The sequence below is a fragment of the Meles meles genome, chromosome 5, assembly GCF_922984935.1.
Source record: "Meles meles chromosome 5, mMelMel3.1 paternal haplotype, whole genome shotgun sequence".
Lineage (NCBI taxonomy): Eukaryota > Metazoa > Chordata > Mammalia > Carnivora > Mustelidae > Meles > Meles meles.
This window is the reverse complement of record NC_060070.1, coordinates 24,702,490-24,717,258: the sequence shown is the minus strand read 5'-3', so window position 1 is coordinate 24,717,258 and position 14,769 is coordinate 24,702,490. Positions and strand designations below refer to the sequence as shown.

The following is a 14,769-nucleotide window of genomic DNA, read 5'->3' as shown; positions in this document are numbered from 1 at the left end:
CTAACTTGTTTAACGAGGTCAGCATAAACCTGATACAAAACCTGGCAAGGGTATTTACAAGAAAGGAAAACAATATTCTCTCATAAAAATAGATGTAGGAAAAAAATAAAATAAAATAGATGTAGGAATCCTAAACAAATATAATGAAATCTAGATAAATATGAAAAAGGATAATACGTTGTATTTGTTCCAGGAATGCAAGGACAGTTTAAAATTTCTAAATGCTTCAATATAATTCACTATATTACAGAAAGGAGAAAAATTGTACCATCACCTCAACAAATGAAGAGATGGCATTTAATAAAATTCAGTATTGCTCAAGATAAAAATTCTCAGAAAACCTGATAAAGAATATCTACAAAAACCCTGTAGCTAACATCACCCTTAGTAGTTTGCTCCCTTTCTCCCGGAGATAAACAAGAAGACAAGGGTGACCACCGTCCTCACGCCTAACCAACATTACACTGAAAATTTCAGCCAATACAGTAAGAAAGGAAGAAAAAGCAAAAAGATTAAAGAAAAAAGTAAAACTATCTTTATTCCCAGATGGCATGACTGTGTACACAGAAAATCTAAAAGTACCTACTAATGGTCAGAATCACAGGCATACCCTGGATATATGCCAGGTTCGGTTCCAGACCACTGCAGTAAAGAGATTATTGCAATAAAGTCAAAATGACTTTTTTTGTTTCCTACTACATATAAAAGTTATATTCACACTATACTATAGTATGTTAAGCATGCAAAGTATTCTGTCTAAAAAAAGTAATTAAAAAATACTTTACTGCTAAAAAATGCTAACCATCATATGAGTTTCAGCGAGCTATGATCTCTGATCACAGATCACCATAGCAAATACAATAATACAAAGTCTGACATTACTGAGGGAATTACCAAAATGTGACAGAAACACAAAGTGAGCAAATGTTGCTGGAAAAATGATGCTGACAGATTTGCTCAACACAGGGTTGCCATGAACCTTCAGTATGTAAAAAATGCAGTATCTGCCAAGTGCAAGAAACTGACGCACAATAAAACACAGTACACCCATATTGTCAGTTCAAGATTCCCTGATACAAGGTCAATATTTAGAAGACAACTGTAACTTTATGTACCAGCAATAAACAGTGAAGAATGGGTTCCTTTAATGTTTTTTGCAACAGCACCAGAAAGTATCCAATACAAAAGGGTAAATCTTATGAAAGATGTGTCATACCTCTGTCACTGGGAATTACAAAACACTGCTGAGAAAAAATTAAGGAAGATCCAAGTTAATAAAGATAAAACATGATTATGAATAAAAAGACTCAATACTGTGGGGCACCTCGGTGGCTCAGTCGATGAAGCATCTGCCTTGGGTTCAGGTCATGACCTGAGGGTCGCAGGATGGAACTCCCTATTGGGCTCCCTGCTCAGCACAGAGCTTGCTTGCTTCTCCCTCTCCCACTCCCTCTGCTTGTGCTCAGTCGCTCGCTCTCTCAAATAAATAAATAAAATATTAAAATCTTTGATAGGCAGAAATGTCAACAGGACTCAAAAGCACTAACCATAAAATCAATGAAAGACTTTCTTAAAATTAAGTACCATCAAAAGTTTCCATTAAGAGAGTAAAAAGGGACTCATATCCAGAGTATATAAAGGAATCCTGCAAATCCATAAGACAACCCAATAGATAAAGAGGACACTGAAATGGCTGGTTAAGTATATGAAAAGATGTTCAATGTCATTAGTTATCAGGTAAATAAAAAACACACACAGAGATACCACTACAGATCCCACTGTAGTGGTTATAATAAAAAAGAATGATAAAACCAAGCATTAGTGAGGATACAGAACAACTAAACTCATGTTTTGCTAGTAGGAATACAGAATAGCACAACTTTGGAAAGCAGGCTCTTTCAGTGTGCTACCACACTTACACTATGACCCGGCTATTCCACCGCTAGGTACATACCCAAGACAATGAAATGTCCACAAACGACATGTACATGAATAAGCACAGCATTTTTATTCAATAATAGGCAAAACCTAGAAACAACCCAAATGTCCACCAGCTGCAGAACAGATAGAAAAACTAGTGTATTCAGAAGATGGAGTATCACATACACACAAAGAATGTACAGCTGCTACACACAATACACGAGTGTCACGGACATAATGCTGAATGAAAGCAAGACAAACATATTTCCACTTAAATGAACTTTAAGAATAAGCAAAAGTGATCTATGGTAATAACAGCCAGAACTGGAAGGTATGGAGATAGACGGAGGGGTCACTGACTGAGAAGGGACACAGGTGAGCTTTCTAGGGTGCTAAGGTTTTCTGTCTTAATCTGGGATCACAGGTACATACATATGTAAAATTTGAGGAGCTAAACACATAGGATTTGAACATTTTCGTGTATAACCCAAAGATAATGATGATAACAGTAATAAACTTACACTCCCAACAACTCCATTTGCCTGTTTTTGTTTCTGTTGCTTTGACTGTGGTAAGGACACAGGTGTAGGTTTTTTTTTTAACGGTTTCTTTTTTTTTGATTTAGCAGTTTTCTTGGGTCCTTTGCTCTTCTGCTGCCATCCTCCTTTTGTCCTGTTCTTATTAGTGTCACCCTGCCATAAATCACAACACACATACATACTCAGAAGTTATAGCAATAGTTTCATTTGGGAGTCAGAGTAATTTTTAGATAAAAATGGCTAAATGAAATGCTTTCACAAACTGAATTACTCTCCCACAACAATATAAACCAATCAGAGAACCTAACAAAACACTTCCTTCACCAGGAAAAAGAGGTAAGAAAAATCAAGTTTTACCCCATCTTCTGCTGGCTGTTCCTCTGCAACACAAATAGACTGCTCCTTTTCAAATACTTCCTAGGGAAGAAAAATATGAAGTCTATCAACCAGTATTTATCTTTCAGATAAAGTAATCTTTCAAAATAGATGACCAGCGTTGGTGGTATAGTGGTGAGCATAGCTGCCTTCCAAAATAGATGACCAATAAGTTTTTTAACTTGTGACAACTGGTGGGGGGAGGGAGAAGATCAGATTTTTAGCAATTACTAAATGATGTGTGCAAATTCAGCAATTACTAAATGACACTTCAAAAGTTACCTTCAGAAATATCTCACATCAGTCTTGAATACATTTTGTAAAGTACATTCTACTTGAATTTACAAATCCAATGACTTAAGATACATAAACTCACTATAAATTCAAGAATATTTCATTGTTTAAATTAACTATGGAAGTGCGCATGGCTGGCTCAGTTGGTAGAGTGTGAGACTCTTGATCTCAGAGTTTTGAGTTCAAGCCCCTTATTGGGGGTAGAGTTTACTTAAGAAAAACAAAATTTTTAAAATTTTCTTAAAATTAATTACATATATAAATAAAGTATATAAGGGGTGAAACACTGAGAAAACCCATATAATCTAAAAACATACTCACCATATAATCCACTTAGGATCAGAATAAAAGGCATAAATTTAGGATTTAAATTCCAGTAACAGAAACAGAAACAGAAATCTAGTATAGATTTCAGTGAGAATCTATACTAGAAGATCATAAATATGTTGGTTGTGTTTAATAAACTTCCTGGAATTACTAAAGCCAACAAATAAAAATAATGGTAACTTAGGCTTTAAACTGTTAGCCTAATTCAGGGGTCCACAAACTATGGCCCAATGCCTGGTTTTCAAATAAAAGTTTTACTGGAACTTGACCATGCCCATTGTGAATTTGGTAGTTGCTACAGAAACCAAGTGGCCCATAAAACCTAAAAATTTATTAACTGGACCTCTAAAGATAAAGTGTGCCAATCCCTAGTCTAATTCTACCATCTCTGCTTCATTTCATCATTTATTAGCTGGGTTCTAATACTTAATTACTCTGAGGTTCGGTTCATACAAGAACTTGAAGATAAATACTTGATTCTTTCCCTTCTCCAGGGCAATTTTGTTTTTTTTCCCTACCAATTACCCCAGAAGTGTCAACAGCCCAAGACCAATTTTTACTCATTTTTCAGACTTGGAATTCCAAAGCATATAGGTAATATAAATTTGGATTCTATGCCCAATTCTAGCCACTGGCTTTGAGGTTTCCTCTTCTCCCACTTCTCATCCGGCGTCCATAACACAAATGCTTCCTTACCACTTGTTACCATAAAATCAACATCTTTGATTTGATATATCCTACTACGAAGTATGCTTTTCCGACCAGAGGTCTTAGAGATGGGGTTTAAAGGCAGAGTATGTTTCCTGCAGATATTCACAGGCTCCAGAGTAGAACAGGCTAAAATCTCCCACTAGTTGAATATGCAGAGTTAAAAATAGTACAGTCAATTAAAAATGAGTTACAACTATAGTTCTAACTTGGGAGGTTAAGAGTTGACTTGGAAGGTAATATAAATATGTAACAGAAACTAAGAAAAACCAGATGTACAGGAAACATATACAATGTGATTGAATTTAATGAAAGGAAATCAGAAAAGTACCAGGGTATATATATACATAAAGTGTAAAGGCCCAGGCAGTAAATATGAGCTCAGAGCAAGAGATGAAAAGACACACACAAGACTCAATTCTGGTCCTCTCGGACTGACAAGGGGTTTCCTGAGGGAGGTGGGTGAGAGAAGGAACCCATGATAGTGAAAGCATCATTTAACTGCACAGGTACTCATGCATTAGAGTATCTCAGGTGATGAGCTTCAAAATTAATCATCTCAGAGTGGCAGGACTTTAGATGATTTTTTTTTTTTAAAGATTTTATTTATTTATTTGACAGAGAGAGATCACAAGTAGACAGAGAGGCAGGCAGAGAGAGAGAGAGGGAAGCAGGCTCCCCGCTGAGCAGAGAGCCTGATGCGGGACTCGATCCCAGGACTCTGAGATCATGACCTGAGCCGACGGCAGCGGCTTAACCCACTGAGCCACCCAGGCGCCCTTAGATGATTTTAATCTCTTCCTATACTTTTCTGCATTACCTGAAGTTTTTTCCCTAGCCAGCATGACTTTTTTAGATAATTAGAAAAAATTTTTTTCACTATAATTTAAAAAATTAAGAGTAAATTCAGAGTTGACCAAGAAGGAATAGGTAATGAAATTTCCAACAATAATCAATGATCTTTATACAGTACTTTAAATACTATACTCACATTACCTTATTATTACAATGTTTTATAGGGAATTAACAAATCATTGCATGAAGAATTAATCTATTTTCAAGGGTTTTTTGTTTGTAAAAACTAATGTGAAAAACTATGAATATTAATTTAAAGTATCAAAACAACTAATAGGACTTGCAAAATTAGATTTTACTACTGTAATAGTTTTGACTTTGAGAATATGTGACTTAAAATGAGAAAGCACATATTAGAACTTTAACATAAATTTTTTTCCCTTTTTTTCATTGAAGTATAGTTGACACACAGTGTTAAACATTAGTTTCAGGAGTACAACATAGTGATTCAAGAACTCCGTATGTTACACTATGTAACCATACAACACTATTATAATACCCTTGTGCTATACTCTGAATCCCATTGACTTACTTATTCAATAATCGTAAGTCTGCACCTCCTTTCCCCTTCACCTCTCAACATGTAACTTTTTTTTAACACATAACTGTTAAAGCATAAAAATAAAAAGAGATTACTTACTGCCATTGTTTGCCTTGTCAATTTAACCAACACTGTAACTAGGGATCCTACTGTGATGTTGTTGCTATCTTCATCATCCAATACTACAAGACGAGAGTAAAAAATCACAGTAAACAATAAAATTCAATTTGGTATTTCAGTATTTCAAATATATTTTAAACTTAGTAACAAATATTTTGACTGTCTACTCTATATAAAACACTCCACTAGATGCTTTCAACAATGCACTCATTTAATTTTTAAAATAGCTCTCTGAAGATTATTTCCACTTTAAAGAAAGGGAGGTTCAAAACTAAAGTAAAATGCCTGAGGTCACATCATGGCTATATTGGCACTGCCAAGCTTCAAACCCTGGTCTTTTAAAACAAAGTATAATGTGAGGATGACTGTACCACAGCTTTCTTTCTTAGTGATATAAAAATCTGTCACTCTATTAAATTGTGCAAACCTTGTAGGCACAAGATTTTACCTATATGATCAATGCCAGTCTGCCTGTCAAAAATAAAATAATTAGAACTAGTATTCCAAGTCACATTAAATTTATTTCTTAAGGCAAGAACTTAAGAGTTTTGTTTACAGTAAAAACAAAAGCTTAAAAAGCTTTTGCAATTTAATTTTTTTGAAACCACATTTGCTACGCATATTGCTAAAAGCTATTGAAATAAACTCAACATTAAGATTAATAAACATTAAAATAAACATTAATGTTAAGATTAATAAATAAAATAAATTATCCTATCTTATTCATATTCATTTTTCCTCCAAAGTTTACTTGTAAGAGTTTTCTTCACTTTGTATTTCTCCCCACAGATTTTCCTAAGTTGGTTATGTTTATTTTACACAGATTTAGATTAGCATACTCTGTTCTGGCCTATATTAACACACCACCAGTTGAAAAAGAACAGCCTCCAAGAAACTAACTGCTTTCTCCTCCATTACTGGCTGTGAGGTGCAACAGCTGGGCATCAAGAACAATACAATATCCTGGGGCACCTGGGTGGCTCAGTCTATAAAGCATCCGTCTCTTGATCTCGGCTCAGGCCACAATCTCAGGGTATGGAGATCAAGCCCTGAGTCAGTTCCAAGCTGAGTATAGAGCCTGCTTAAGATTCTCTCTCCCTCTCCCTCTGCCCCTCCCCAACTCCCTCTCTGCCATCTACCCCCAACCCCCCGGCCCCTGCCTCACGCTCTAAAAAAGAAAAAATAATAATAATAATTATTTAAAAAGAAGGATAAAATATCCTTTCTTCAATCTGGAAGTCTTCATTATCTCATATCCAATCTGGGCTACACATTTGTCAACACTGCACAACAACTCACAGTTGCGTGAGCACTGCATGCGAATTAACAGCTCTAACAATATCTACCTGCCACTTGGGCTTTCAAGTGGAAAAAAAGCCTACAGGAGATTCTATACAGCCTCTAAGCAATGTGGGAAAGAGATCCAGCATCTCTAACACTGGATCTTGAAGATGCCCCTTTCCTGCTTCTAAAATTCTTTACTCTCCCTCCATTAACTATATTACTCATATTCGCATTTGGATAGCACTGTGAAAATGTAATAAATTGTCTGTGCAAGATGCTACGGAATGAAATGCATCATGAAGTTTCCCAGTGAGATCACAAGGAAATCCAAACTCCCCACAGTTCCAGTTTTCATTACATGTATCCTACACTCCAGCCAAAACGAAACCAGATTGCAGTTTACCTTACCTCTCAAACACCCCAGACTTTGAAAGCCATTTTTCTCTTTCCAATTCCATTAGAATGCAAACTCAATAAGGCAGAAGCTTTGTCTTACTAGTATTTCCCCAAAACCCAGAAAAATGAGTGGCACTCAATAGTTGCTGAATGAACAGACGGCACAAAGTCTGTGTCATTCACTTAACACTTGCCTTATGTTTCTCTGTTTTTAATCCTATGTCTATGTCCTATTTCCTCAACTACACTATACACTATTTAAAGACAGATACCATTCCTAATACATCCTTGTATTCTTGGTCCCACAAGAATGTTCTCACAACAGGAACTTAATAAATGTCAAAACGCAGGATAATGTTACAATGAAGGCATGGAGCAACAATCTCTAATTCTGTCGCCACCGTAAGATACTATTATTCAGCTATTAAAATGGGCACTAGGACAACTGTGTAGGTAGAAAAATCAATTTTTCACCCCAGCAGACATAGAGACATGTTGAGAAAAACACATGAAATTGTGGCACAGAACATGGCAATTTCCAAGGCTTATTACTAAAGTAAACTGGACTTTTTAAAATTAATTTTAGAACTAAGCAGCTATTTCTTTTACACTAACAATATACAATTCAAGTATTTTTCAGTGCACCTGAAAATCTTTCATTCTTTGAAAAGTTAAGATATTCCTAAAACTTGAACTATAAAACAGAGTCAAGCTTAATCCCATTCTGAGGAAGATAAAAGGTTCTATGGGATTCTATCAGTGTTCTCAAAACTATTAAGCATGTATCATATCCCATGACAGCCAATCTGACAGGTAAACTACAGTTCTGGCAAGTCTAATTACACATTATGATATAAAATGTTTTGACAACTTTAACCCACATAAACAAAAGCCAATCTATCAAAAGGGAAAAAATGGTCAACAGGGAAACCTCCCACTTACCCTGTGATTTTATATCCATAGTCACATATGGGAAACTACCAAGGACAGCCATAACCTCTTCATATTTTTCATCTTCGAGGAAGTGCAGTAGATTGTGACGATCTGATTCTTTCAAACTCACCAAATCCTGAATAGTCTTAATTTTGTACTGAATTTCAAAAGAGAGAGAGAGAGAGAGAAAGAAAATAAATTCCAAAGTCATAAAATTTTTCACAAAAAGAAAATCAGCATGTTTCACTAAAACAAAATCCAGAAACTTTTAGAAAAATGCTAAGATTATACTGGGTCCCAAACTTGAAATGGTTCTACTTACAATCTTTCAACTTTACAATGCTGAGAAAGCAATGCATTCAGTAGAAACTGTACTCTGAATTTTGATCTTTTCCAGTTCTAATGATATTTGATACCACACTATCATTATGCTGGGGAGCAGCAACAAACTGCAGCTTCCAGTCAGCCACGCGATCACAAGGGTAAATAATCCATACAACCATTCTGTACCCATACGATCATTCTGTTTTTCACTTTCAGTATTCAATAAATTACAAGAGACAGATATTCAACACTTTATTATAAAACAGGCTTTGTGTTAGATGATTTTGCCCAATTGTAGGTTAATGTAAGTGTTCTGCGCATGTTTAAGGTAGGCTAAGCTAAGCTATGATGTTTGGTAGGCTAGGTGTATTAAATGCATTTTCGACTTAGGATATTTTCAACTTACGATCAATGGCTTTATGAGGATGTAACCCCACTGTAAGCTGAGGAAGATCTGCATACACATTTCAAAGCAAAAAATACAACTTTATAGCATTTCATGGCCTTTTACCCAAAGAAATTCAAATTTAGGATTTTTCTTTAATTACAAAGTTAAGGAAAAAATAAAATTAGGGGGAAAAAAACAGTAATATTCATAGAATCTTGACCCAACCAAGAACAACTGTCATTTGCTATGTTTAGTTTGCTGATCCATATTTTCAATTTTAGTGATAAAAACCTGTAAGAGTATGAACTTATTTCCAAGTACAACTACACCCTTAAAGTTTTACTATACAATATTCTCATTTTTGTTATTTTCTAAATACAGCTGTCTGTTACTGCAGTAATACCCATTTAGGCTTAAGAGATACTTAGAAGAGAGTTAATTTCCAGGCATTTGGTACTAGTTATTAATATTTTACTTTCACAGACAGGGCTTAGATCATAAGGAAGGGGAATGCCCACTTTTTGATTACACAGTTTTCAATTAAAAATGTGAACAAATTTATAAGGGCAATACAATTACCTGAAAGGACAGAGAACTCATATGTGAATCTCTAATACATATTAGTTCTACCTTAATATGCTACCAAATCCAATGTCTATCTTCCACCCAGTTCGTCTGATATATACAAAGTAATGGTCAACATCTCCTATCAGAATTATAATTTGCTTTTTCTTATATTTCCTCAAGTTTTTTCATTTATACATATTTTTGCCATATCTTAAGATTATCAGATCTTTACGATAGATTATATTACCTAAACTAGAAGCATCTTTATTTGATCTACTTATGTTTTCAGAACTTAATTTTTTTTGTTCCTATTCAACCAATAAACCATTGCCCAACCTTAAAGCCAGGCATGAAATGACTGGAAAGCACACAGTGCATTTTTACTTTGTACTTTTATTTCTGATACCATAATATAAAGAATAAAGTCTTAATTGCTAAAATGCACTGACCGCCCCCCCCAAAGTAGTAAAATCACTTATAGCAGGTAAATAGTATAAAACACCTAATTAAGAAAATGCTAACAGACCACTTTAGGGATAGCTATAGAGTGTTTAAGACATTCTAAATCTAAGAAATTCACAGTAAGCCCTTCTAGAACACTTTTCATTCATGTTGCCTTAAAGTAACATGACAAACTGTTTAAAGCATATTTTAAAGTGGCAAAGAATTACCTTTTTATGATTAGAAACTCTCCTAAGATTGTCCTCTTCAATGTGAGGGAGCTGTAGAAGGGGAGACTTAAACTGCTGAAGGCCTTGCACAGCCATCTGGGAAAGCTTCATGCAGTTTTCTAAGGATGCCAAAGTTGGAGCACGAAACTCCCTTTCTTAGAAAGAATAGGAGCAAAAGAAAAAACAAGGCTGGACTTTTTATATGTTCCAGAGTATACAACTCATCACAAAAACATGACTCATATGAATATCATTAACACCCCAAATTTTAAGACCATAGTGTTGATTTTCCTTTAGAAGTTGTAAGATCCAGTATGGAGGTTCCTCAGAAAGTCAAAACTATAACTACTCTATGACCCAGCAATTGCACTACTAGGTGTTTACCCAAAGGATACAAAAATACAGATTCGAAGGGATAATGCACCCTAATATTTATAGTGATATTATCAACAATAGCCAAACTATAGAGAGAGCCCAAATGTCTATCAACCAATGAATGGGTAAAAATGTGGTGTGAATATATACAAAATGGAATATTACTCAGTTATCAAAAAGCATGAAATCTTGCCATTTGCAACGATGTGGACAGAGCCAGAGTGTATTATGCTAAGTGAAAAAGGTCAGATAAAGATTAAATACCACATGATCTCCTTCATATGTGGAATCTTAAGAAAGAAAAGATGAACATATAGGAAATGGGGGGGAGGAAAAAAAGGAGAGAGAAGCCCTGAGACACTCTTAATGATAGAGAATAAACTGAGGGTTGATGGAACAAAGTGGGTGAGGGATGGGCTAAATGGTGATGGGTAGTAAAGAGGCACTTGTTGTAATAAAGCACTGGGTGTTGTATGTAAGTGATGATCACTGAATTCTACTCCAGAAACCAATGTTGCACTGTATGTTAACTTCCTAAAATTTAATTTAAAAAAAAAGTTGTAAGATACCAAAAATATATAAACATGTTCAAATGCAACAATAATTATCCAACAAGCATTGGTTTAACAGAAAAATTCTCTGCATCACCTCCCAAAACAGTAAATTATCAGTATCAATAACATACTGATAACCATGCCGAGAACTGACATCAGCCATAACAAACCACAACCATTATCTCCTTTCTTAAGGGTCTCCCTTTCCATTACTGACCACAAACTTCCTCATTCTTTTTTCTTTCCCCTCAGTCTTTTTTCCCTTCATGCGAAAAATACTACACATCAAATGAGTCATCATCACTTAAATTATTTCAAACTCATTGTTAAAATACGGAAAAACCAAACTCTAAAAATATTCAAAGGAAGGAAAAGGTATCTTAAATCTTTACAAACAATAAGTGACAACAAACAATAAGACAATAAATAAATTCAAAAACATGAGTGTGATAAAAGACTTTGCATAATGGAAAATATAGGAAAGAAGTAAGAAAAACCATGAACCAGAAGTGGGAAAGCCAATTCAACTTCTCTACAGGCAGAATTACTGTTGGTGCTCATAAATCCTGAAAACTATGAAGTATACTCTGCAGAAGCTTGCAAGAAAAAGGACAACATAATTAATTACATTCCCACCTCACCTTCACGGCTCCGAGCCATTATTATTAGCTGGCAGATAACATTAACCATTTCTTGAAGCAGGGCAGGGCATTTTTTCAACATAAATTGCTGATCTGCAAAGCAATAGAAAACCTGAAACGAATCATTCCACTTTTATAGTTAAAACATCTTTATCATCTATAGTCCTAGACTAATACTAAATTTAAGCTGTCCCACAAATATTTCACATGACCTCAGAATTTTACAGGTTGAACACAAGTTTCCCCTAAGCAGCATTGTCAAAAATCAGAGAACCCTAGCTCAGATTAGATGTTTCGAAGGCAAATTTTTAGTATTATGGTGGTGTGCTTTGTAAGTTACTTCCCTTTTCTAGAAGAACAAGTTTTAAACTTAATTCTAATCTTACTATATTTAAGAACCTTAAGAATCTTCTTGTGTACCTAGTTTCTGTAACTATGAATAAGTTCAAAGACTAAGACTGAGAATAAAAGTTAACTCAATGCAGAAAGAGAAGAGGAAGGGGAAAGAGAGAGACTCATTTGTACAGCATGTAACAGTTAACTATTAAGATCATCCATTGGGGTTAGTACTCAACCTAAAAAAGTATTTGTTCCCTGTTTCTTAGATAATTGGTAAGGAATGGAGATGGATTCACATCTGCACAGAATATTAGAAAAATCAGACTTACTGATTAATCTGCAATTCCAACAATGCCTAAATAGTGATCCTTCATTCCATCACAAGTATCCTATCTTGTCACCAATTACTGAGCATCAAAAAGCCTTGTTTTCAAAGCATTTGATTATATTATTGGCTTCAAAAAGGGACAGATGAAGAGGAGCTTTACTCAGAAAGAACATTTATTCCCTAGGAATAATAATTTTCTTTTGAAACTTCAAATGAAGTATTGCCAAGTAAAGAAATGACAAATTCATGACATCCCTGGAAATAGCACTGTCCTATCCACTGCTTTTCTTTTACATAGAGAGGAGGCTTCAAGCAATTTAGGAAGCTTTCAATAAAGATTAAACCTTTTATCAGCAATCACTGCTGGAGGTGATGGTGGTAGTGGTGGTTCACTGAGGTATTTGTTGTGAAATCCATTTTTCTTCCCCCAAACAGCTTGAAAAGCTTGTAAAGTCCTTTTTAAAAAGTCACTAGAAATTACTATATAATCTGCAACTGAATAAACATTTCTCAGAGTATTCTCTCACCTTGAAATACTAAATTTTAACATTTATCAAAATATCTTACTTTAGACCTTCAAAATATTTGTGAATTATGCAGCATAAAGATTTCTTTTTAAAAGGTCCTTGAGCTTATTTGAGGAAAAAAGAACAGAACCAAAACACTACACCACGAGGTCTAATTAAATGCACTGCTTTTGTACCATTAAAACCCTGCAGAGGGGCATCTGGGTGGCTCAGTCAGTTAAGCACCCGACTCAGGTCATGATCTCAGGGTCGTGAGATGGAGCCCCACCCTAGGCTCCATCCTCAGCTTCAAGTTGGCTTGAGAGTCTTTCCCCCTCCTTCTCCCTTCCCCAGCTCACGTGTTTTTATCTAAAATAAATAAAATCTTAAAAAAAAAACAAAAAAGTATGCAGATATTAGAATCATACCTTCTTCAAGGGTCTCAGGAATTTTCATTCTAGCAAGATGAGATAGTAAAAGAACTCTGGCTTTCAGGCTATATGGGCAGGTAAGTGGAGGTTCATTCTTCTTTAAATTAATGCTGCCAATTTCTCTGATTAGCTAGAGTAAATAAAATAATTATTAAAAAAATATATACCTAAAAAAGCATTAACTTTAATACCTAAATGCTTATATCAAGGAATCTGGGCGATAGGCCTAACCTGAGGTATTAAAATATTATCTGTTGGTCTGCTTGTGGCATCTTTATTATACTGAGGATCAAATTCAGAGGCTCCAGCCAAAACCATGATAAGACCTAAGAAAACAAAAGTAATATGAAGGTAAATAAATACATTTGCTCACCTAATAATTTCCTCTCCTATGATATTTCATTAATCCTACACTGAGGCAATTTTCCACTTGCACGCAAAGCTAAAAATCATCTGAATTCCACTAACAAGTATTCATTTTTCCCATAAAAAACATTTCACTTTTTAAAACACGTACAATATTACCTATCACAAGTAAATAGAAATACACATCAAATTAAAGGCCCCAAAGCACTGGATGCATGAAAATCAGTTCAAATAGCATTTGTTTCTAGACTTAAGCATGCATTCCACTGAAACTTTCTACAGAGTAATTATTAAGTATCCCATGAAATCTTGATAACTATTATGTAAAAAAGAAGGGACTCCATAGTTAAGCAAGGCTGAGAAACAATGAAAAAGAGTTTTAGGTGTCTTTACTTCATGACTTCTCAGACTCTTAAGTAAACTGAAATACTCTGTAATTTAGAGATTTTTATTATGGAATTCTGGAGGGTTTGTGGGAAGTGTTCTTTGATGTACACATGATTCGCAGCCACATATACTATTAGCATTACTCGTTAGCCCATACAAGCTCTTTAAAGACTGGCACTACAGTCATCAATCTAACCTTCCAGCAGAAAATACACAAGATGTATTCACAAAAAGCAGGACAGTACAGAGGTTAACAGCATAGACCCTAGAGTTTCACTCCCTAACTAAATGACCTAGGACAATGTTCTTCACCTCTCTGTGGGCCTCACTTTCTAAAGACATGCCTGACACACAGTAAGCACAGTGTATGTGTATGCCGTCATACCCTCAAATGTTTCATGAAACAACTACTCCTAAAACACAGCTATACAACAAATGGTGCCAACACCAAAGTAATCAAGGATACATAACCAAGCCCACCAGCAGCTAAACAATGCTTTTCAGGCAGAACTGTATAAGGAAAAGTGTCACCATCAGAAATAGAAATCAAGATCACTGATGCAAAAAACACATTAAAACACATTATAAACATGAGACACT

The 14,769-nt window shown here is 35.0% G+C and overlaps 1 protein-coding gene across 1 annotated transcript in view; it reads right to left on the bottom strand.

Annotated features, from left to right (window-relative positions):
• Window positions 1-14,769, bottom strand: part of SEC63 (SEC63 homolog, protein translocation regulator) — a 72,740-nt gene that overhangs the window by 22,424 nt on the left and 35,547 nt on the right. The window contains exons 9-16 of the mRNA XM_046005500.1: window positions 13,648-13,742; window positions 13,414-13,546; window positions 11,813-11,905; window positions 10,243-10,397; window positions 8,302-8,449; window positions 5,659-5,741; window positions 2,817-2,876; window positions 2,442-2,612 (exon numbers count right to left, since the gene is read on the bottom strand). Of these exons, the coding sequence (XP_045861456.1) occupies window positions 2,442-2,612; window positions 2,817-2,876; window positions 5,659-5,741; window positions 8,302-8,449; window positions 10,243-10,397; window positions 11,813-11,905; window positions 13,414-13,546; window positions 13,648-13,742 (938 nt within the window). The remainder of the gene's footprint in view (window positions 1-2,441; window positions 2,613-2,816; window positions 2,877-5,658; window positions 5,742-8,301; window positions 8,450-10,242; window positions 10,398-11,812; window positions 11,906-13,413; window positions 13,547-13,647; window positions 13,743-14,769) is intronic.